We start from the raw sequence: 24,930 nt of genomic DNA on the forward strand, positions 1-24,930 counted from the left end.
TAGTAGGTGAACTGGATTGAATAAAGAGTTGAAGTCCGGACCACCTCAGAGAGAGAGAGCGGGAGGGAGAGTGGAAGATGGTGAGCTGGTTCTGATTATCTGGTGTTTGGATCGCAGCTTTCAGAAGGACTGAATCATATCACTTGTCTCAGATGTTTGTTTAGGTTACTGGACCTGTTTTTTCTGTTTGTTTCTCGGGAAAATTTGCAGGCCCACCTGGTTTCATTTCTCTGGTTGTTGGATTTGCAAGGTAAAGTTTTCTGGGTTTTTACTTTGTTGCTCCAAAAGGGTCTTAGAAAGTCTAATTCTTTGAAACATTTATGTGGGTTTTGTTTAGTTGGTGGGTTGTAAATCTCTTATGGATAACATCTAAATTTTCATTTTTTTAATCCAAGGGTTTTGCAGCTCCACATTTTGATGTGCTTTCTGCTCCAGTTTGTTTATTTTTCATAATAATTTTTGTTGCTTCTTCTGGCTTTGCATCATCTAATTTTTAATTTCAGTAAATGGAAAACCAGAAATAAAAAAAAACCATGTTTTGATGATTTTTGCCTTCAATTTTTGGGGCTTTGTAAGCTAAATTTGTTAATTTTTTTTTCTCGTTTCTAAGATTGTAGTATTTGTATTTGCAGGACCTCTCCTAGAAGGTTTTATCCTTGCAAGTTGTTCACTGATCTCCGAAGGCCTTAGCTGTGAAGCATTGTATCTTTGATCAGTGCCAAGCTATCACACTCAAGTCTTTGGAATTCTACTTTTGTGGTTTTAGGGTTGGCTCTCTCTCTCGCTCTCTCTCTCTCTCTATATATGTTTAGATATATTATTAAACAGGAGGGTGTGTGTGACTTATAAAGCTAACTCTTAGTTAAAGGATTTGAGTTTAACTTCTAGGTGAACATAAATTTAGAACTATTTTTCTTTTTATTCAGATTACATCTATCATTTGGGTTCATATTTGGTAATCTGGGTTTTGTTTTCTGATTTTTTCATTTGGTTAACACTTACAAATTACAAATAGGGATTTTGATTTGAAACCGGTTTGAGTTAGTTGTAGTTTGGTTTGTGGAAGGTCAGCTTTAAAACCCGCCAAAAGATGTAACTGATTAAAGTCTGATACTTTAGGCTGCTTTAAGTCCATGTGTGAGAATCTCCTTTTCTTCCTTTGTGCTTTTCTCAGTCAGTCTTCTTCCTTTTATTGCTTTCTTTGTTATTAAGCATTCCAGCAGGAATTTATATCAAGTTTGATTAATATGCAGCTGAACCCGCACTTAGAATTTTGGGGCCAGCCCAACTTGAAGTGGAATATACTTAACATCTGGATCTGTAGGCACGTCGGAGTAAATGTCATTCCGCAGTATAGTGCGCGATGTAAGGGATGGGTTTGGAAGTTTGTCAAGACGAAGTTTTGAGGTGAGGCTGCCTGGTCATCACAGGGGGAAATCTCATGGTTCAGTCCATGAGGTGCATGACCAGCCTTCGGTAATCCAAAATAGCCGTTGGGCTAGCCTACCTCCCGAACTGCTGCGTGATGTAATAAAAAGATTGGAGGCTAGTGAGAGTACGTGGCCTTCTCGCAAGAATGTTGTTGCTTGTGCTGCTGTGTGCAGATCATGGAGGGAAATGTGCAAGGAAATCGTCAGAAGTCCTGAATTTTGTGGGCAGATTACCTTCCCAGTCGCCTTGAAGCAGGTGTGAGGTTCACATTATGTTCTTTCTTATAGGATGGACTTTGTTGATAAAGACAACAATGCCCAAATATTTTTCGTTTAATGTAGTTACTGTGTTGTTTCTGTTTAAGTTATTTGCATCAGTGTTTATCCACCTAGATGCTCTATTTTGAAGTACGATGTTTATGCCTTCCTAAAAAGAAAGATGGTATTTATGATATCTGGTAGCTGACACATTGTTGAAATTTCTGCCCTTCACAGCCAGGATCTCGGGATGGAACCATCCAGTGCTTTATTAAGAGGGACAAGTCTAATTTAACTTACCACCTTTTCCTTTGCCTTAGCCGTGGTAAGATTCTCTTTAGATGGTTTTGTTGGCACATGTATTGTACCACACTCAATTTGACATTTCATATTCTGTGGTTGGTTGGATGATCAACTCCAAACTTTCTGTGTATGGTATAGTGAATATCTTTTGGTTATGCATTGCCATCACGGTATAAATATTGTAGTGGTCAGGGTTTTATAAATTACTAGTATCTCTTCTCCTGCTGTGTATTTTTATTATATTCTGCTCTTGCAAGTCATTTACTTGTGCATCTTGCCCCTATTTTATGATGACTAGTGCATCCAAGGCCCTAAAGCCTAGGTAGGCGGAGAGGTCTGGTGATACCTCACTAGTTCTAACTTCTAACTTCTAACTTGGTTATGTCAGTCACACTGTCTTGTATCAAGACATGTTCTTGTGATTGAGTTTAATAGCATGTGCAAGGCTGAAGCTTATTTTAATGCTAAGTGGTTGACCATTGCCGTATGAATATTAGATACAGTGCACTTATCCCACTTTATACAGCAATAAGAATTATTTACTTCTCCCTTTGTGTTGTTTCTTTTCAACGTAAACCAGCTACCCTTACCCTGCTTGCCGCTGCTACATAAAGGGTTTATGTAACAAAAACTTTATCAGTAAGGGTTGAATAGCATAACTCGACCTTGAACATCTTTCCTTGATTGCTTTAGTGCGTTCGCATTTATTTTAGGCTGTTCTCTTGATCAATGCCATGCCCTTGCAGCTTTGCTTGTTGAAAGTGGGAAATTTCTTCTCTCTGCAAAGCGAACGCGGAGAACTACTTGCACAGAGTATGTGATCTCCATGGATGCTGATAATATTTCAAGATCAAGCAACAAGTACATTGGGAAATTGAGGTGGGCTTTCTTCAACTTTCTTTTGAGCTGTTCGTATCTGTGCTGAAATTCATTTATAAGCAACTCTAAAAAAAAACAATTATGTACACGACTTAAAAACTTAAAAGATGTGTCATTCTTAATAACCAAAAAAGGAAAACGTTATTGTGCGAACAATTTTTTAAACTTTGGTGTGAAATTGGAACTGGGAAAATGCCCTTGTTTTAAAATCATTGCGCACATTTGAGGGATCTAGTCTGAATTAATTAATTAATTTCTTTTCTTTTTCACCTGTTGCTGCATTGATACAGAATTAATATGGGGGTTCATCAATGTGATTCAATATTGTTCCTTTGCTTTGGTTTGCAGTAAGTGACTATGTAAGAAATATGTTTTGTGTGAGTAATATAAATGAAAAAGAGTTTTAAGATGCTTAACTGTTGATCTTTATAATTAGCAGTTCTTTTTTCTTATACCTTGAACAGTATTTCTGCTTCTTTGGTTGCATTATGATTTCATTGCTATACCTTAAAATTTAAATGAGATTTCAACATGAATAATACTTAAGTTAGTGCATTCTGAGTATGGTTTTGAATAAATCGCAAGGGTTGTCTGGCTATCAAGTGTTTTGGGGCAAGGAACTTGTAAGATCGTCTTCTATTTACTAAAAAGATATGAATGTGCTCAGGAAGACTGTTCTAAGATTATCTTTTCTAGCATATTTTCATTTGACATTACTAGCGTGGGGTATATTTTGAAGCTCCTCACTTGTAGGAATTTAATTGCGAGTATCAACTTGTTTATATTAGGGGGCAAAATCACATGTTTGACAATTCTAAGTAAAAGTTCTATCCCATGTATTTGCTGTTCTCTATAAACCTTCAATTCCAGCCCACTTATTTCAGGCCATTTAATTAGTATTTAGTAATGCAACAACTTCACATTTAATTGTCACTCATTTGAATAATCTTTGCTGCTTTGCATGCCGTCCACAATTGGTGCTTCCTAAGTTCATATTTTTTTCAATTTATACTTATTTGGTAGACATTTTTCATGAATTTTTAGCAGTTAGTAGCATTGAAAAACAAACTGATATGTGACATATAAAAGTCCTTATTCTCCTCTCCCTGGAATTTTGATTACATCGGGCTTAGAGACTTTAGATTAACGTTCATCTGCCATTCCCCTTTTCCCATATTTTTCAGGTCTAATTTTCTAGGCACCAAATTTATTATTTATGATACCCAACCTCCCTACAACAGTGCTCAGCTTTCCCCACCTGGGAGAAGCCGTCGGTTCTACTCTAAAAAGGTATCTCCCAAGCTCCCCACTGGCAGCTACAACATCGCACAGGTGTCGTATGAGTTAAATGTGCTTGGCACACGGGGGCCACGAAGAATGCACTGCACCATGCACTCAATCCCTGCAGCATCCCTTGAGCCTGGTGGCATTGTCCCTGGCCAGCCTGAGATTCTCCAACGCTCCCTTGAGGACTCATTCCGAAGCATTTCCTTCTCAAAATCAATTGTTGATTCAAGTGAGTTTAGCAGTGCACGATTCTCTGATATAGTTGGGGCCCATTGCGAAGAAGATGGAAAGGAAAGACCATTAATTCTTCGGAACAAGGCACCAAGGTGGCATGAACAGTTGCAGTGTTGGTGCTTAAACTTCCGGGGAAGGGTGACAGTTGCCTCTGTCAAAAACTTTCAGTTAATAGCGGCCGCACCACCTTCTGCTGGCGCGCCAACACCATCTCAACCACCACAGCCAACCTCGTCTGACCATGACAAGGTCATACTTCAGTTTGGTAAAGTTGGCAAGGATATGTTTACCATGGATTACCGGTATCCGTTGTCTGCGTTTCAGGCTTTTGCGATCTGCTTGAGCAGCTTCGACACCAAATTAGCATGTGAATAGAGGAGAGAAATTATGGCAAGAAATAGAAAGTGTAGTTGGTAATTCTTTTTTCATCTTTTTCGAGCTTCTCATATGGATTGTTGTTGTTGTATGATGACACTGTTACAACTCATAGTAGACTGGAAGTGCAGAACAAAAGTGCACACTGCATGAGGGCGCCTGTGTTTTTTTTTTTTTTAAATATTTATATTATTTTTCAGTTTTTTTCTTTCTTTTGTTCTGTTTCAAATTTTCTCTTTTGTAAGAATATTGTTTTATTATATGCTTTGGAAAGAAAAATTAATTGAGAATCAAGAGATAAAAATTTGGGCAAAATTAGCAGGAATGTTGAGTTTTTGACATATGGTTACGAAAATGATCCGTTTTTGGAAACATCACATTTCGATGACACATTGATGATAAAATATGGTATATAAAAACTGATCATTTATGTCATTTAGTACTACGGTTTAGTGATATTTTTTTTCACTTGTAAGTGAGAACTCACTTTCTTTTCTTTAGGATAGATAATATCGTTTGTTAAAAAAAAAACTAACCATTTCTCCAATCAAATGTAAAAGATTGATCATCTAGTTGTCCTAAAAATAACCATTTAGTTCCTAAAAATAACAATAGGGAGCGAACACGTAGGACCTGAATGTGTATATATCATTTCCTTTTTATAAAGGCATAAACAAGATATAAAATATCGAGGATATCGGAAATATCGGTAGTCCAAAAACACGGAAATTTCGATGAAAATATCGGGATATTATCGATATCGATAAAAATTGAATAAAAACCACGGAAATTGTAAGAAAAACTTGGAAATTTTTATTGAAACTTTGGAGGATGTTTATTTAGTCAATTATCTATTAGTTTATCACAAAAAATTGGAGGGAAATACATTGCATGATGGATTTAACTGATTTAAGTTGATTATATAGCGAGCTGACAAACATTGTGAGTAGAAAATATGTAGTAATTAATGAAAGAAGTTTAAACACACCATAATCATTTATATATAATGAATTAGTACAATATTTTACACTTTATACATTGCATGGTAAAATACATGAGTGATTTAGTACCACGTAGAGTTCCTATTAGGTTCAAAATTTTCACTATCTTCATCATCTTTATGTGTAGAGTAAGTGTATTTTAGCATATTTTCACAAAAACATAAGTGATATGGTGGTCAAGGTGTTGAAGGAGTAAAATGGGAGGGGTTCGAATCCCCTTGGTGTTTTTTTAAAGGGTTAATCTCTGTTTACTACCCTAAAGTTTCGTGGTTTTCAACATTTGATATATGAAGTTTTTTTCATCCCAGAGTCATACCTCAAGTCTTAATTTTGGGACAGTTTCATACATCCGTTAAGTTTTTCGTTAGAACTTCTGTTAAATGATGACGTGGCGCCCACGTGGACAATAAATAAGCGCCACGTGTCATATGGGTCCACATTTAAAAAATAAATAAAAAACAGAAAAAAAGGGGAAAAAAAAACTCGTTTCTGGACGCCCTCTCCCCAAACATCCCTTCTCCTCTGCAAACCCTTTCCCCAAACATCCCAGCCATGTACGAGCTTCACTTCGCCGTGCCCATGTTCAGCACTATCTTCAACAACATCAACACCTGCCTGGACACCCGCACCGTCTCCGTACTCCTGCACCACAGCAAAGCCATTTCTCTCTTCCCGACAAACACCCCCTCCTTCGACTCATCCTCATCGCCAACGATTCGAGCGCGCCGTCACGCACAGCACCACTCGATCACTTTCTGTGCACATATGAGGACCTCGTGGACAGAGGCGACAAGGGGTTCAAGTGGGTCCCGCCGTCGAATGAATGGGATCCGATGACTGCCAAATCGTCAGGAGTCGTTCACCGCCACAGAGAACGACACAACGACGGTCGAGGGTCTTCAAGTCACCGATCTTGTTGAAGACGAGGACAAGGAAGGAGTCCAAGAGGCGATCGAAGAGGTCGTCGTCAATGGGGGAGTAGGGTTCCAGACGACAACGACGAATTCGTCCGATAATATCGATAATATCGCGATATATTGACGATAATTAAATGGATACTCGTGAAAATATAGCCCTCTCACAAAAACGATATTATCGCCGATAATATCGATATTTTGGTCCATGGGCATAAATCTAATAACTTTGACAAGAACAGTCTAGACTGATGAAGGCTATGAAATGAGAGATAAACATTAGGGTTAAGTACATTTCACACCTTCAGGATTTGGCTTTCAGTTTGGAAATGGGTCACATAATTACTTAATTGTTGACCTAACGGTCGATATAACGGCATGTGCAAATTGGTCGAATTTCAAAAGATCTGGGTGTAATGTTACAAAATTGAAACTTAGTGGCCCATTTTGAAACTAACCTCAAACCTTGAGGGTGTGAAATGTGCTTAACCCTAAACATTACGCATTCCAAATAGTAAAATTCCACAAGCTATGCGAGTTAGTTTTATTTATATTTGGATAATAACAAGAAGATATCAATAATGTTTTTGCTAATTATAAGTAAATCGATTATGTATTGTGGTATATTAATGTACTTAAATAGAAATTACAAAATTTGCCACTACAATTGGCTCCCTTCCCTCCTAATTTGTCATAATTAAAAGGAGACAATATTTGGGTGCTCACTGGGAAGTACCAAATTTACTGAGTTTATAATGTGGCCCAATAAGAATAGTCCACCTGTCTAATCTAAAACTCCCCAACCATTTGTTATCCTTGTAACCATACACCTATCTTCTCCTCACCTCAAGCCTTTTCTCTTCTTCGTACACCCCAACACCAACCTCATCGGAAAGTGCTGGAGTGGGATCGTCGTCAAAGGGAGGGTTGATGGTAGACTTGTCGGCGAACAGAGGAATTGGGGGTGGGGTCATCGGAAAGTGAGGGATTTGAGAGTGGGCTCACTGGAGAAAACAAGGGTGTTCTCACCGGGGAAGTGAGGGTCGGGACCGTCAGAAAATGGGGGAAGGGCTTGTCTGCAAGAAGAGAGTGTTTGGGTTAATATCTAAACTTTGGGCTTTTAGGAAGGGAAGCCTAAAAAGAGCTCAAGAAGGAGATTTCGCCCGAGACCCAACACCGAAACCCAAATCATCCATCTCAAAGACCAGTTGGCACTCCCCCATTAATGCAAAGGCTAGTTGCTTACAAGAAGTGACAACCGATGGAAATTCACCAACTCTAGGCCCAAAAGTGCTTTTTGGATGGCAAACACGTAAAAGGTTGATGACTCACTACCCTTCAGTGACTTTCGGGCAAAAACAGAAACAACACAGCTGGGCTAATTCGTCTATAAAAGGGGGAAGAGGGCCTAAAGACAAGGACACTCAATCAATCAAACAAACAAACATACAACTTGTCTCTTAGCCAAGCAAATACCTAGAAAGTTGTGCTTTGTCCAGAATCTGCACCCTTCTAGCCTTTGACTCACTTAGAAAGACATCTTTTGTCTATGTAAAAGCTCTGCTACCTTTTTCCTAAATGTTGTAGTATCGATCTTTCATGTGTAAACTCTTTTCCAATCATCCCCTTTAGTACTCAATCCTTTTGTAACTACTAAGAAAAGAGACTGCAAAACGTTTTAACCTTACCCGACAAGGTGAAATCTTACCTGACTCTCTTTGTTTTTGCCTTTCCATTTATAGATCTAGTGTTATAATGTATCCCTCAATAGATATGCAAGTTATTTTCGGTCTCTTAATGATCCAAAGTTCCATTAACTCTCAGATCTGGTTCATTTAATACTTTTACTATCGTAAAAGTAAATGAAACTGATGTTTTCATCAGATCTGGACCTCCACCCTTTAAAGCATACAAGATAAACAAAAGTCTTTGATCTCAAGGCATAGAAAAGAACTTAATGTGGACTTAACCTATCCACGACAATCCTTTGATAATGAGAAGTCAGAATAACTTGGGGCATAAGTAATCGGCTTAAACACACTCATTCTACATCTGCCATACAGAGATGGCAGTGGAATGAAGGTCAAGGGATTTGATGTGACTCGGGTTTTTCCTAAAACACGTTACTGGAAACACAGTCCAATATATTAAGTATCATAATACAATTGGTTAGAATTTTTTTTATGAAGTTTTTAACCAATTGTATTATTAGAACATCTCCAAAGCAGATGTGAAATATTGAACACCAAATTTTAATTTGATGATCTATGTAGCAGTTTGACATTAAGTTAAAATTACATCTCCTACCAATGTGTCTAATATATTATTTTGTATTTTAATATATTAATTTTTTTCAATCATAATAAATACTAAAAGAAATATAAATAGCTACACTTATACCAAGCATTAATGCAAGGCTTGTCCAAAAGTTAAAAAAAAAAAACTAAAATAATTATTTGGCATATAAATTTTGAGGCAGACTTTTGACGCCTCTCACCAAGCCTTCTTCTGACATCAGCTTTTGGCTGATGGATTGGAATGAAATGAGATGTTATTTTTTACTATTACACGTCCATTTGGCAATTTGAAGCATTGGTTGAAGATGGTCTTACATTTGGTGTGTCGAGCTGTATTTTCGATGTAGCAATGTTTGACAAATGTTGGTCCATGTAAACCTTTAGTGAGGATATCAGCAGTTTGATCTTCAATGGAGATGTACTGCACCACCAAATCCTTCTTTTGAACTTTCTCTCTGATGAAGTGAAAATACGTATCCAAATGTTTGATACGAGTGTGAAATACAAGATTAGAACATAATGCCAAAGCTGATAGGTTGTCACTGTCACTCCCCGATCCCGACATATGTCCAGAATCGACACGTGCGTCATCAAGTATCCGTATATCTAACATACCCCGCCTTTGAAATATGTACAAAGCATAGCTCAAGATTCAAATTGTGTAGAAATTTTTGTATACTTTATGGCTGCATCTGAACTCCTCGTTAGATTACCTACGTACCCTAAAAAGGGATCAAGCCATTCGTAGTTCACCATTTACTACACTCCGACGTTTATCACAATATGTTCAAGCATAAAAGCATAGCATTCCTTAATCATTTATTAAAACTTGACAAGCATGAAATTAGTAGGTGCAAAGCTGCATAACAAACCCACTTGACATTTGTTTGTACCATACTTGACCAATCCCGAAACTATTGAGCACCGTTCAACGTTATACCGTCAAGGATCCACAAGAGTTTCCCTCCAACTAGGAGGCCAATCACAGCATGACATGTGTCGACATTAGAGGCCAATCATAGCGCGACAAGTGTCAACATCAGAGGCCAATCACAACACGACACGTGTCAAAGTCAAAACAAAGCTAGAAACTCTCTTTTATAAAATGAGATCATTCTCTCACAATATTTCCTAATGTAATGTGTACTAAATCATTCACTAGTACTCATTAAAGGAGAGCTTGAACCTATGTACTTGTGTAAACCCTTCACAATTAATGAGAACTCCTCTACTCCGTGGACGTAGCCAATCTGGGTGAACGGCGTACATTTTATGTTTGCTTCCCTGTCTCTATCCATTTACATATTTTTCCACACTAGTGACCGGAGCAATCTAGCAAAGGTCACAAACTTGACACTTTCTGTTGTACCAAAGTCCTCACTGATTTTGTGCATCAACATTTGGCGCCGTCTGTGGGAAATCGCACTTGTTCATACTCTCTTCAGCTTTGTCAAGCTGGTTTCCACCATTGGTACACTCTCTTTTGACAAGGCATCCCTCTCTAACATAGGGAGCGAAGGAAGCCATAGCACACAGAACGACACCCTCATCCTGCCTAGTGTGAGGTAGTGAAAGAAGGAACGAAAGAAGTTCACTCTTCAAGCTAAAGTCGAAGAGCTGGAGGCTCAGAACAACAAGATAGAAATGAAGAATGAGGTCTTACAAGAGCAGTATGAGAAGCTCTTCGAGACGCTCTATGAGGCTAGGCATACTCAAACACACGAGCTCATCACTTCCGTGGAAGTCAACCATCAACTGGGTGCCCCCCAACACAGAGGGTCACCTGCCTTCGACATGGATATTCCTAACGAGGAGCGAGCTACTCATCGAAATGTCGGTCAACATGAGACTTCTCTCAACCCAGCTGTTTCGACCCGAAGTATGAGAAGTGGAGGAAGGCACCTTCTTGCAGAAAGAATGGAATGATCAAGAGCCGGTTACCATGACTGTCGAGACTTTCTAAGATAGCGATGAAAAAATTCTATCTACATAGGCTCAAGGATCGAAGACCCAAGAGTCATCAAAGGGCTCGGTCCTCTAACACAACGTAGGCCAACGCCTAATCCAATAAAGGAACCACATGCCTTGGAGGGACAAGAAGGTGAAGGAGACTCGAGAGACTTCCAAACGGCACGTCTAGAAAGCTAGTACGGTGAATCTAAGAACAAGCCACATGACTTTAACTAAACTTCCATACTTCCAAGGGATGAGGAAAACTTACGAATGGGAGTTCTAATGATGCCTGACTCCACTCAAGACCCTTTTATCCTGCATCTCCTCGAAGAGGTGAACATGCTAAAGGCCGAGCGTCATGTCCAAATCCCTGGCTGGGATCAACCAAGGCCCGACCCTCTGACAAAGAGAATCCTTGGCACCCCTCTACAAGGAGAAATGAAACAGAAGCTTGGCTTGCAATCTTATACTGGGAGGGAAGATCCGATTGAGCATATCTACCTCTTTGATCTACCATGGCATAGGAGATCTTGGCTATTCAGACACCCATTGCATCGTCTCCTGCCTCATTTAGCTACTCGCTAAGTCATCAAACGTATTTGTCTCTTGGTAAGAGAAAGGATTTTTACTCTCAGCAAGCCCATTACAACAAGAGGGATAAAAGTTCGTATCAAGACAACCAGGGGTGAACGTACGGTTGACTATTATGACTATGGGGCCAAACCTCACTCTTTCAAAGTGGAGGACTAGATATTGAAGGAAATGTTATTATAAGAAGGCATACACATTACAAATGTTTTGACCCTCAACCGCTTGAGATCTTTTGTCACACAAGCCATTCGGCAAATATTTAAAGAATAGGGAATTCAAACAACTTCTGAGTCTTTTGCATTCCTAGCACTGGAACACTTGGTCTACGCTGACCTACCTCTATACTCCAACTCAGAGCTTCAACATGCATACTTTGACACAAAGTATGTGATACTAAGTGTTACAACCAACATGGTTCACATATCGAAAGCATGGATCCCTTCATGCATAGCAAAACATTCATAAGCATCACTCATGTCAATCAACATAAACATCATACATTCCAACACATTCATATATAAACATCATACATTCCAACACATTCATACATAAACATCATACATTCCAACACATCCATACATAAGCCAACTGTGCTTCGAAAGGGTTCAACATACTTTGTGTCATTCGACACTTGCTACAATGTGCCTCGACACCTTGCCCTTATCCTCACCAACTAGGTGATGAATGAACTCACATTCGTGCCACCAACCAGGCGATGAAATGTACAACATGTACTCTAATATTATTTGGCAACTTGCCACTCTTATCACCAACCAGGTGAAGAAGGAACTCACCTTCGTGCCACCAACCAGGTGATGAAATGTACAACCCGTACTCTAACTTGTATTTGGCAACTTGCCATTCTTATCACCAACCAGGTGAAAAAGGAACTCACCTTCATGCCACCAACCAGGTGATGAAATGTACAACCTATACTCTAATATTATTTGGCAACATGCCACTCTTATCACCAACTAGGTGAAGAAAGAACTCACCTTCGTGCCACCAACCAGATGATGAAATGTGATGAAATGTGATGAATGAACCCACATTCGTACCATCAACCAAGTGATGAAAGCAACTGACCATTCATTCCACCAACCAGAAGACGAGTGGTACAACTTGTACATGTGAACTCCTAGCATTTACAAATAATCAAAAACCCTTAAGCTTTACAACTCAACTAGGGGAGCACTTATGCCTAACAAAAGTTAGTCACTGATAGGAGCATATTTATGCGATTGAGTTAGCTTGTTCTCATACTTTTATGTTGTTATTTCTTAGTTAATTATGTATTTTAAGCTATTTTCGTGTGTTTGTAGGTCCATAGGCCTTATAAAGCAATAAGGTGCATTTTGGTGCATTTTGGAGTAGTTTTGGGCTTGGAATGGATAGCACATGCATGGAGCAAGGTGGATGGACGAAATTGAAGATTAAAGAGGCTTGGAATGTGTTAAAAAGAAAGAAGAATTAATGTAAAAATGACAAAGAGCTCAGCAACCAAAGAAGAAACATGAGTCAAGATTACCTTATCATCATCCATGTTCCCTCCTTGCACTTAATTGCTACACCATTCCTTATTCCCTCCATCATTTCAGATTTCATGCATCATTACATTGAATCATTGCACTCAATTGCTACACCATTCCTTGTTCCCTTCATCATTTCAGATTTCATGCATCATTACTTTGAATCATTTCAACACCACTCCATTTTACCCATGCTTTGCATCATTACTTCACTTTCACCTTTGAATCATTTCATCACCACTCCATTTTACCCATGCTTTGCATCATTACTTCACTTTCACCTTTGAATCATTTCAACACCACTCCATTTTACCCATGCTTTGCATCATTACTCCACTTTCACCTTTGAATCATTTCAACACTACTCCATTTTACCCATGCTTTGCCTTGCACTTCCTCTATAAAAGGAAGTGTGTGTAACATAAATGGAGTTGATATATTTTTTAGATCATTCACTCCCATTTCAGTACAACCTTCAACCAAACACATCCATTCCTCCATACAAACAAACCTTCAAACACTCACCAACACCTTGTGCCGTAGCAAAGGAAGGAAAGGAAAGTGCTTGGACGTGCGTGTTGTCAACTTGGATCGTTTGAGTGTTTAGGTGTTTTCTTTCTATTGTTTCCAATGTTAAATTCATTTTCTGATTTTGTTGCAATTATGAGTGGCTAAACCCCCATTTAGTTAAGGGGAAGTTTGAAGTCATGAACATACTTGAGATATGAATTGATTTCTTCCAATTGTGATTTGATAAGTTGTGATTGCAATTCAATTATCTATTTTATTCATAACTGATTCTTGTATGTTTATTAAGGATGCATACTTAATTTTCATGCATGAATTAGATGCTAGAATATAAATGAGTTTCACCTAATCGTTACTAGTTTATATTCATGAGTAGTGAAGGTTGTTTATCACAATCGTGTTAATTGAATTCTTGGCAATTGTATCATACATTCATAGTTATAATTGCCTCGTCAACACTTATGATTTTCATTGAACGTAATGATCTCTGATTGTATCTCTATTATGCATTCATATAGGGGACTTTTAGAGAATGATTTGGGTTGTCGCATGCATTCATCCAATTCAATGAGTAAAGGAAAATATGAGGGTTAATTTGTGCATCACGGTTAATCTGGGGTGTTGAGCATAATAGTTTATTGAAAAGCAATTGGAAATCTATTCATGTACAAGTGTGTCATGTGTGAATAATGGACCTCTAACTAATCCATCCATCATCGTATTCCTCAAATTTGTCTTACAATCTGCGTAGTTTTATAACTTGTTTGTTTGTTTCAAATTCATCAAAACCAAAATCCCCATTTTACTTTCTTGTTTCAAAGTGTTAAATTTCGGTTTTGTTTGTGTTTTTTAGTGTTTTGATTCAAACCAAAACACTAAATTCGTCCAAAATTGTGTTAGAGTCAAATCTGCCCAGTTTGTGTTTTTTTAGGCAGTTTTGAGTCTTTAGAATCTGTTTTGAGTCCCTTGAGTCTATTCAAACGTTTTTAACTTTGTTTTTATGTTTTTGAGTAAGTTTAGAGGTTTTAACAAGCCCTCCTAATCCCCGGTTTAGAACGATCCATACTTGCATTTATACTACAATTTGACAACAAGAGGGTTTAATTTGAGTGCTTAACTTTCATCGGATCAGTCACCAACAAAGTCTTATTGCAAGCCAACAACGGCTTCAATGCATGGTATACGAAGATCAAGCTCTTCAGCCCTCTTGCATCAGCTTCAGACATTTCTCCTCTGTAACAATGCAAACACTACAACTCGTAGAAAGCTTCACATACTCTTGATCAAGACTGTTCGAAGCAAATTCAATTTATATGGTTCATCCAAACCTTCGACTACTACAAGGTGTGGCTTGCATCACAATCTCTTGCTCAACAGTGTGGAAGCAAAATTTGTATATGTCCCACATTTTCAAATTTCTAGTTTTCCCCAAAAAAAAAAAAAGGAAATTGGGAAATTCAACAACTTCAACAAATAAAGGGCAACTACAAATGCCAAAATCTTCACACACTCTCGATCAAGATAGTGTGAAGCAAAATCAATTCATGGTACCCAACAAAGCTTCAACCTCAAAGCTTCACCGACAAAGCTTCACCACAAAAGCTTCACCAACAAAAACTTCAACAAATGGAGGGCAACTACAATTCTCAAAAGTTTCACACACTCTTGATCAAGATAGTGTGAAGCAAAATCAATTCATCGTACCTTACAAAGCTTCAACACAAAAGCTTCACCACAAAAGCTTCAACAAATGGAGGGCAACTACAATTCTCAAAAGCTTCATACACTCTTGATCAAGATAATGTAAAGCAAAATCAATTCATGGTACCCAATAAAGCTTCACCAACAAAAGCTTCACAAATGGAGGGCAACTACAAATGCCAAAAGCTTCACACACTCTTGATCAAGATAGTGTGAAGCAAAATCAATTCATGGTACCCAACAAAGCTTAAACCTCAAAGCTTCACCTACAAAGCTTCACCACAAAAGCTTCAACAAATGGAGGGCAACTACAAATGCCAAAAGCTCCACACACTCTTGATCAAGATAGTGTGAAGCAAAATCAATTCATGGTACTCAACAAAGCTTCACTACAAAGCTTCACTTACAAAGCTTCACCACAAAAGCTTCACCAACAAAAGCTTCAACAAATGGATGACAACTACAAATGCCAAAAACTTCATACACTCTTGATCAAGATAGTGTGAAGCAAAATCAATTCATGGTACCCAACAAAACTTCAACCCTCAAAGCTTCACTACAAAACTTCACCTTAAAGCTTCACCACAAAGCTTCACCTACAAGCTTCACCACAAAGCTTCACCTACAAAGCTTCACCTACAAAGTTTCAACCTTCAAAGCTTCACTACAAAGCTTCACCTCAAAGTTTCAACCTTCAAAGCTTCACTACAAAGCTTCACCTCAAAGCTTCACCACAAAGCTTCACCTACAAAGCTTCAACAACAAAGCTTCAACAACAAAGCTTCACCTACAAAGCTTCACCTACAAAGCTTCAACACCAAAGCTTCACCTACAAAGCTTCAACATCAAAGCTTCACCCTACAAAGCTTCACCTATAAAGCTTTAAAAAATATATATTTTTTCGAAAATTCAAAAAAAAAAAAATTCGAAAATTCGAAAATTCAAAAAAAAAAAAAGCCTAGGCCTCCCCTTCTTTGGGCCTAACAACTTTCATAACAAATATATATGAAGGAGGAGTTTTGGGCTACCACTTAGAAAGGAAAATGGTGAAGTTTTGTTACTTTGGAAACTTGGCTACTAGCAAGACACCTCATTCGTCAACTCCCTCGACCGGAGACTTGCGGGACTCTTACCATATGCTACTACACCTCGGTACTTGGAAGGTTCATGACTACTCAGTGACTTGGATCTTTTAAGTCTCCAACCGAGAAGTTTTCCTCACTTGGGAAATTAAGGGAGCACTACCTCAACCTACATGCTTCACTCAAAAAGCTTCAACATACAAGCTTCAACAAAAGAAAAAATTCAAAGAACTTAGTGAATTAGGCCTTGGTGTATTTAACACAATACGTTGAAATGAAGCAAAGCTTATTTATTGATATCTCCGATAAGTTACAAATATGTACATATACATGAATCAAAATAAACAAACAAGAGGTAGCCTTCACAAAGGTTGCTCAGTAGAAGTCTCAGTAGTCGGCAGAGCCCCAGAAAGAGGAGGCACCAGAGGGTGATCATTCGGAGCCTCAGTACTGGGCAGAACCCCAGAAGGAGGAGGCACCGGAGGTTGATCATTTAGAGCTTCATTACGCGGTACATCCCCAGAAGACGAAAGCAATAAATGCCTTTGGAACAAACCCACAAACCTCTGATGATCAAGTAAAATCTGACCATCAAATTCCTGCAGCTAGTCAAGCTTCATTTTCATGTTTGTAGCATAGTCATGTGCGAGCCTGTGCAACTGTTTATTCTTACGCTTGAGCCCTCTAATCTCTTGTTTGAGACTTATCACTTCAGCCGCCAATGATTCAACTTGGCGGGTTCGAGCAAATAGGCGTTGGGCCATATTAGACACAGAACCTGCACACTGAACACTAAGAGCCAGAGAATGCTTAACAGCCAACTCATCAGACCGTTTGGAAAGTAGTCTGTTATCTTTGGGAGTAAGAAGGTTCCTGGCCACCACCGCAGCAGTCATATCATTCTTCATCACAGAGTCCCCAATGGTAAGAGGACCAGTAAGGGATAAGAATGATGGACACCATATGTTGTCTTGAGGAGACATGGATGCCTCTTCACCAAAGTTCAAGTCAAAATGACGGTCAGATGGGCCAGACATTTTCAGAAATGATGAAGCAAAAATGAGTCCAATAAATCTCTTAAGTACAAAAATAAGGGGAAAATTACTACAAGTAATAACTCTATGAACGTACTTCTTGCACACAATTGGCGCCCCTATAAAAGAAAATGCAACATGATTGCTTTCTCAAAAATTTGAAGAGACACCGCTCTCAGAATCTCGAGAGCCAGACCCCCAACAGGATTACTTGCTCAAAAATCAAAGAGGCACCGTTCTTCGAATCTCGAGAGCCAGACTCCCAACAGGATTGCTTTCTCAAAAATCGAAGAGGCATCGCTTTACGAATCTCGAGAGCCAGATCCCCAACAGGATTACTTGCTCAAAAATTGAAGAGGCACCGCTCTCAGAATCTCGAGAGCCAGACCCCCAACATGATTACTTGCTTAAAAATCGAAGAGGCACCGTTCTCCGAATCTCGAGAGTCAGACTCCCAACAGGATTGCTTTCTCAAAAATCAAAGAGGCACCGCTCTCCGAATCTTGAAAGCAGACTCCCAATAGGATTGCTTGTTCAAAAATCGAAGAGGCAACGCTCTCCGAATTTCGAGAGCCAGATCTTTAACATCTTTTTGCTCGAAAACTGAAAAGGCACTACTCTCCAAGCTTCGAGAGCCAGATTTCCTTGGATAAAGCTTGACTGCAATCTTCACACGTAACATCAGCTTTCCGGATACCACAAACCAATTTTTCAAAGTGCTCTGACAAAGTTAAAACACGTGAAGCTTGCAGCTCCCACTACATTTCTATGACCAAGAAGGGTAAAGGAATAACATTACTACTTGTTGTTGGGGAAACTCCTATATATGTCGACCTCCATCCTCCACGGACAGGCAGACCTGCAAAAATGCTCAACCCTTCCTCATATCTGAGATGGCACTTCTAACAAAGTCTCTCGAAATACTCAGCTTTCTTCCCTCCAATAAAACCTCTGCAAACTAGCCATAACAGAGCAAAAGTATCTCATATCATCAGGGTCAAAAGCAAGAGTATCCCATATCATGCTTTTTTCCTGTATTTTCCTTTGTCCTTGCTCTTACCTGTAAGACAAAGAGAAAGAAAGCAATCAGTCAGCACTTGGAATCAAGTTTCCAGTCAGGAACTGACTGCCTGGAACCCCTTGCCTGATTACTTACCTAACATTGCTCTCGAGTACTCATCTTCAACATCTTATGCTTCCAGAGAAGACACCACATCTGCCTGAGAAACATATAAGGTAAGTGAAAAGGATACAAGGAAGCATATGGAGACAAGCACAACAGAACATGTGTCGATTCACCTATTACTTCTTCAAAAGTAAAAGTATCCCATATTATCAAGGTCGAACGAACTTTTGATTTGATTGACTTGTTTTGACCCTTAAATTCTTGAGTCGGCCTTATATTTTGGAGGAAACCAGAAAACCCTCCAGCCCAGTTCAAGAATAAGCATGTGGAAAATTACTTCTTCAAAAGCAAAAGTATCTCATATCATCTCTTCTCCATGTCCTTCTCTTTGTCCTTGTTGATGTCTACAGAACAATGAGAATGAGAACAATCAGCCAGAACTCGAAATCAAACTTCTGATTTGGGACTGATTACTTGGAACTCTAATTGCTTACCTTGTCTATCACCTCTTTCGGTAGATCTCTTCGCTCAGAGACTTGGGGGACTTCTACTATAGGGTTTGTATCGCGCTTGACCAAGTCCAAAACTACAAGTAAGCTTCAAGTGAAATTGATACATTACCTTGTGCATCTCCATCGGTTAAAGATACCACCCCTGGATGGAGGAAAAATACTTTTAGAGAAGATGCCACATCTACCTATGAGACAGATAAGGCAAGTGAAAATGATACCACACTTCGGTACTTAAAAGTTTCGTGATTACTCAGCGGCTTGGATCTTGCAAGTTCCCAACCGAGGAGCTTTTTTCACTCGAGAACTTAGGGGAGCATTGTTTGTACCATACTTGACCAATCCCGAAACTACTGAGCATCGGTCAACGTTATACTGTCAAAGATCCACAAGAGTTTCCCTCCAACCAGAATGCCAATCACAGAGCGATCAGAGGCCAATCATAGCGCGACACGTGTCAACATCAGAGGCCATTCACATCACGATACGTATCAAAGTCAGAACAAAGCTAGAAACTCTCTTCTATAAAATGAGATCATTCTCTCACAATATTTCCTAATGTCATTTGTACTAAATCATTCACTAGTACTCACTAAATGAGAGCTTGAACCTATGTACTTATGTAAACCCTTCATAATTAATGAGAACTCCTCTACTCCGTGGACGTAGCCAATCCGGGTGAACCACGTACATCTTGTGTTTGCTTCCCTGTCTCTATCCATTTACATACTTATCCACACTAGTGACCAGAGCAATCCAACAAAGGTCACAAACTTGACACTTTCTGTTGTACCAAAGTCCTCACTGATTTTGTGCATCAACAACGTTCAAGATTTCCATTCCATACATCATATAAATCACTATGTTTCCAACATGATACTTCAATCCACAACATGTAACATATCAAATAACCAACGAAGAACAATATTATTCCCTAGCCACATTGGTTAACTAGTCTAATCATAATGACAACAATCACAACCAACATCATTCCACAATCACATCAATCAATAACATATATCATAGACCAAAATGCAGGGCTAGAGCGACACAGTTCGGCCGAAGCCTACATCTTTAATGCTGAAATCAAATCCAAGGAACCAACAAGTCAAATGATGCGATTTCGGACCATTCAACGAAATCCATCAACATCGGGTTCTGGACCACTCAACGGAATCAAAACATCAAGTAGGATTCTGAACCACTCAACGGAATCCAAATCAGGATACGATTCTAGACCACCACTCAATGGAATCGCAGAGTAGAAGGGATTCCTGACCTCTTAACGGAATCGCGGAGTACAATGCATAACGAACGACTCAATGAAACCTAAGCTGGATACGATTCTGGACCATCACAGTACAATGCATAACGAACCACTCAATGAAACTCAAACTGGATACGATTTCGGACCATCACTCAACGGAATCGTGGAGTACAAGGCATAACGAACCACTCAATGAAACCCAAGCTGGATACGATTCCAGACCATCGCTCAACGGAATCACGGAATAGAAGGGATTCCGGACCATCACTCAACGGAATCCAAATGGATACGATTCCTGACCATCACTCAATGAAATCGAAAAGTAGAAGGGATTCCAAACCATCACTCAATGGAATCCAAGTGGATATAGTACCTACCGAATGTACCAGATATATCTAATTCTCAACACCCCTAGAATGCATATGGTCCCCCATTCTCGGATATACTAAGTATGACCACCCATGTACCACTACTACATGGTGCAGTAAATCCCTCACACAACCTACCACTACCTCAACCCCTATAAATTACAACGTAGTCACCTACACTATCAACTTCTCATAGCCACCAACTAATATGTCACACAAGCATATAGGTTCCACAAAATCTTCTAATAGGATTTTTGGATCACATTGTCATAATCTTCATCATAAATATCATTCATGTTATCAAGAAGATAAATAAACACACACACACACACACACACACACACACACACATACACAAACACACACACACACACACACACACACACACAAACACACACACACATATATATATATCACAATATGATGTCCCATATACGCAAACCGAGGTATTTACTATCTGGGATAACTCACTAACCAATATAGGCCCATTAATCCCTACATACCCTCTTGCGTTACTAATTTTAATACTTAAGATCAACACGTAACTTATTCATCAAAAGTCAAGTCCCTGTCAACGGTGGGGTCCACAGCCCTATAAAAGTCAATCTGGAACATCTGCCCATGGATTTCCAATCCGTAACTTTCCAAGGGTCTCATTTATCTTCTATAACTATATTCTAAAATATCGGAATGATCCAACGGTCGGATCTCCACCAATTGCTAGAATTAGGTTGCTATCAACGTTTGGTTTTACAAACTTGGATTACATGGGATTCCCAATCAGTCAGTTCCTATGATCCTCAAATATTACGTACTATTATGTATTAAAGTTTGGTAACGATCCAACGATCGGATGGTTGATTCATATAATGTCCAATTTGCGGTCTCTATCAAAACTAGTCATATGATGAGATTTCATCAATCAAATGTCACATATGGAATCAGGGTATCCAAATTAGTCTAGGAATGGCAGGTGGGGTCTCGGCCCACACGCCGCCCCGACTCGTCGGAAAATTCAACTATTTCCAAAAATTACCAAAATTTATAAATTTGTAGATCTCAATGAAGAAAGCAAGTTTTATACTTGTGACCACGGCCAATTTGGCTGGGAAAACCCCCAATTTAACTCAAACCCGCCAGAAACCCTAGAAAGAGTGGGCTTTGATTCCACCTCCATACTAGCTCCAATGCCTTCTCCACTGCTTGAGCTTTGTTCCTGAGGTTGAGAGGAGCCTTTTGGTGGTGGTGTTTGATGGAGTTACCTTTGGGAATGGCGGATCACCGTCGGGGAACCACCACGCACCTACTGGTGGAATTCTTCATAATTTCGAGCCTAATTTCATCGAATTTGATGTGGAAATGGTAGAAGGAGGGTCGTGGAGTGTTTTCCATGTGGTGTCTCGGTGTAATTCATTAGAAATTAGCCGAAGAACCATTGGGTGCCATGGGTTCCAACCGGATCGGGTTGCAAGAGATATGTGTCAAATGGGTGGTCCAGTTTCCCCTCATTCTCTCTTCCCTCCTTTCCCTCCTTTCTTCCTCCCTCATTGTTCCCTTGTTCTTCCTCTCTCTTCCCCATTGGTCGAGCCCTCTTCCTCCTTCTCCTTTCCTTTCCGTTCATCCCCCTTCCTTTCTTTTTTTTTCTTCTTATCTTTTGTTTTATTATTTTATTTATTTATTTATTTTAATTATGTTATTACTTTCATTTTATCAATTGTTATTAAACTTTCTCTTTACTTTTAAGAGTACTAAAATGCCCTTCACTTTCGTGTTTTGTAAAAACTTTTTGTTTTCTATATATATATACACAACGCGACTTCCAAATACTGAATTCATTATTTAAATAGTAAAATCCGGGGGTGGGATTTCACAGTCACAATGAAGTAGAGGTGGTTCTGAAATAAATTGATGTAAGTCTTTTAAAAGTAATTGAATCCATACTACATCTTCTACACAATGAGCAAGGGCTTTGTATTTTGCTTCCGTGGAACTTCTAGAAACTGAGGATTTTTTTCTTAGATTGCCATAAGATTGGATTTAACCCTATATATACCACAAAACCTGTAATAGATCACCTTGTGTTTGGATCAGCAGCCCAATCTGAATCCGAGAAAGTTATGATAAAGTTGTCAGATGCTGCTGAATATGTCCATCCACACTGTGTAGTACCTTGAACATACCGTAGGATCATTTTTACATAACCAAAATATTTGTCTGTATCATATATTGGCAAGCCACATTCACTGAATATGCTAAATTAGGTCTGGTGAAGGTGAGGTACTGAAGAGCACCTACCAAGCTCCAATACATAGTATGATTAGTCAAAGGTACACATTCAGAAGCTAAGAGTTAAGTATGTGGCTTACAAAGAATTGAAGTAGGCTTACATGTGTCCATTCCTGCCTTATGGATTAAGTCTTTTGCATATTTTGATTGGTTGACAAAGATGTCACCATTATCTTTGTACTAAATTTGCAATCCCAGGAAATAGGACAACTTCCCCATATCCTTGAGTTCAAACACATCACCTAATTCTTGAATTACTACATGTGCCTTTGTGGAGTTTGACCCTATTAAAATTATGTCATCTACATATAGTAGTAGTGCAATGACATCATTTCCATCACATTTAACAAACAAGCTGTTATCAGACTGTGACATTTGAAAACCCATTACTGGAAGATAGCCTGTGAATTTTGTATTCTAGACTCTTGGAGCCTGTTTTAGTCTATAGAGTGACTTAACTAACTTGGAAACATGATCAGGTTTTGATTGATCCATAAAGCCTAACTTTTTCCTCTAAATCCCCAAGCAAAAATGCATTTTTAATGTCAAGCTGCCTTAATTCTCATCGATGATGGCTGCAAGTGGTATAATCAATCTCACTATGGTATGTCTCACAACAAGGCTGAATGTCTCAAAGTAATCAAAACCTAACTCTTGAGTATAACCCTATGCTACTAAACGAGCTTTGTATCTTACAATTGAACCATATGGATATGTGAGCTGGTGGATGAACTAACACCCAAGTTCTTTGACTTTTTAATGCATCAAACTCCTCTGCATTGCCTTTTGTCATTCACATTTTGTTGTTGGCCTTCGAAATGTAGTTGGTTTAGCTACATCACTAATGTTTGCAATAAAAGGTAAGCCTCTAGTATAAGATTCTTCATCAAGCTTGAGTGATGTAAGTTCTGGTAATGACGCTAAGTAGCTTGCATAGTGTTTTCTTGGAATAGCACCTGTTTTGTAATCTGGTTTGCACTCTTTGAACATAATTGTTATTTTGTGATGGAATAAAAGGTATATGAGGATCGAGTGGAAGTAATACTTTTAATTGTGCAGGATCTATGACATGTAACATTGAGGTTGTAGATAGAGGTGATGGAGTTGTTTCGAATTCACTTCTGTCTTCAAAATTTGTAGTTTGCACTGAACAAGACTCTGTACCAGACTGCATTATAGAACTTGAATTCCCAGTATCAATTGTTGTTGTATAATCTGAAGAAGTAACATCCACAATATCATAATACATATTTCTTGACATAGAGTGTGATGGGAGTGTAACTATTATTGAAGTTGAAAAGGATCTGCATTCTTGAGTCTCAACTTGTGCTTGTATTCTAGGATTCCTAGAATTACATTTGTATGGCATAAGATTTTCATCATGAATTATATGTCTTGAGATGATGAATTTACTGGTTTGCACATGATGACAGATCACTCCCTTATATCCCATTGCATAGTCTAGAAAGACACAATGATGATCTAGGTTGGAGTTTGTTTTCATTATATGGTCTTATATAGCGATAAACAGTTGTCCCAAAGATCTTTAAACCCTGTGGTTGTGGATAAGAGCCAAACAACCTCTGATAAGGGGACTACATTCCTAGATTCTTACTCGGCATTCTATTTGTGAGAAACACAGAATGTGAACAAGCATGGAACCACAAGTCTTGAGGCAATGTTGTTGTTGTCATCGATGTTATAGATGTCTCTATAATGTGTCTATGTTTCCTCTTAACAATTCCATTTTGCTGATGGGTATATGGACAAGACACCATATGTACAATCCCTTTATTCTTCAAGAATTCATCAAAGTTATGACTCATATATTCCCCACCACCATCAGTTTGCAAACACTCAATATCAAAACTGAACTGAGTATGAACAAAGTTATAGAACTTCTGAAAAACTGCAAAGACTTCTATTTTGTTATCAATGGGAATATCCATACATATCTAGTGAATTCATCAACAAAATT

The 24,930-nt window shown here is 38.7% G+C and overlaps 1 protein-coding gene across 1 annotated transcript; it reads left to right on the forward strand.

The window, feature by feature from the left end:
* LOC126623182 (tubby-like F-box protein 8) lies at positions 1–4,974 on the forward strand. Its single transcript, XM_050291982.1, has 6 exons — positions 1–250; positions 633–767; positions 1,254–1,686; positions 1,926–2,013; positions 2,738–2,870; positions 4,055–4,974. The coding sequence occupies exons 3-6, from the start codon at positions 1,339–1,341 to the stop codon at positions 4,764–4,766; spliced, it is 1,281 nt and encodes a 426-aa protein (XP_050147939.1). The 5' UTR covers positions 1–250; positions 633–767; positions 1,254–1,338; the 3' UTR covers positions 4,767–4,974.
* Positions 4,975–24,930: the final 19,956 nt, after the last annotated feature.

Source organism: Malus sylvestris, chromosome 5, assembly GCF_916048215.2.
Source record: "Malus sylvestris chromosome 5, drMalSylv7.2, whole genome shotgun sequence".
Lineage (NCBI taxonomy): Eukaryota > Viridiplantae > Streptophyta > Magnoliopsida > Rosales > Rosaceae > Malus > Malus sylvestris.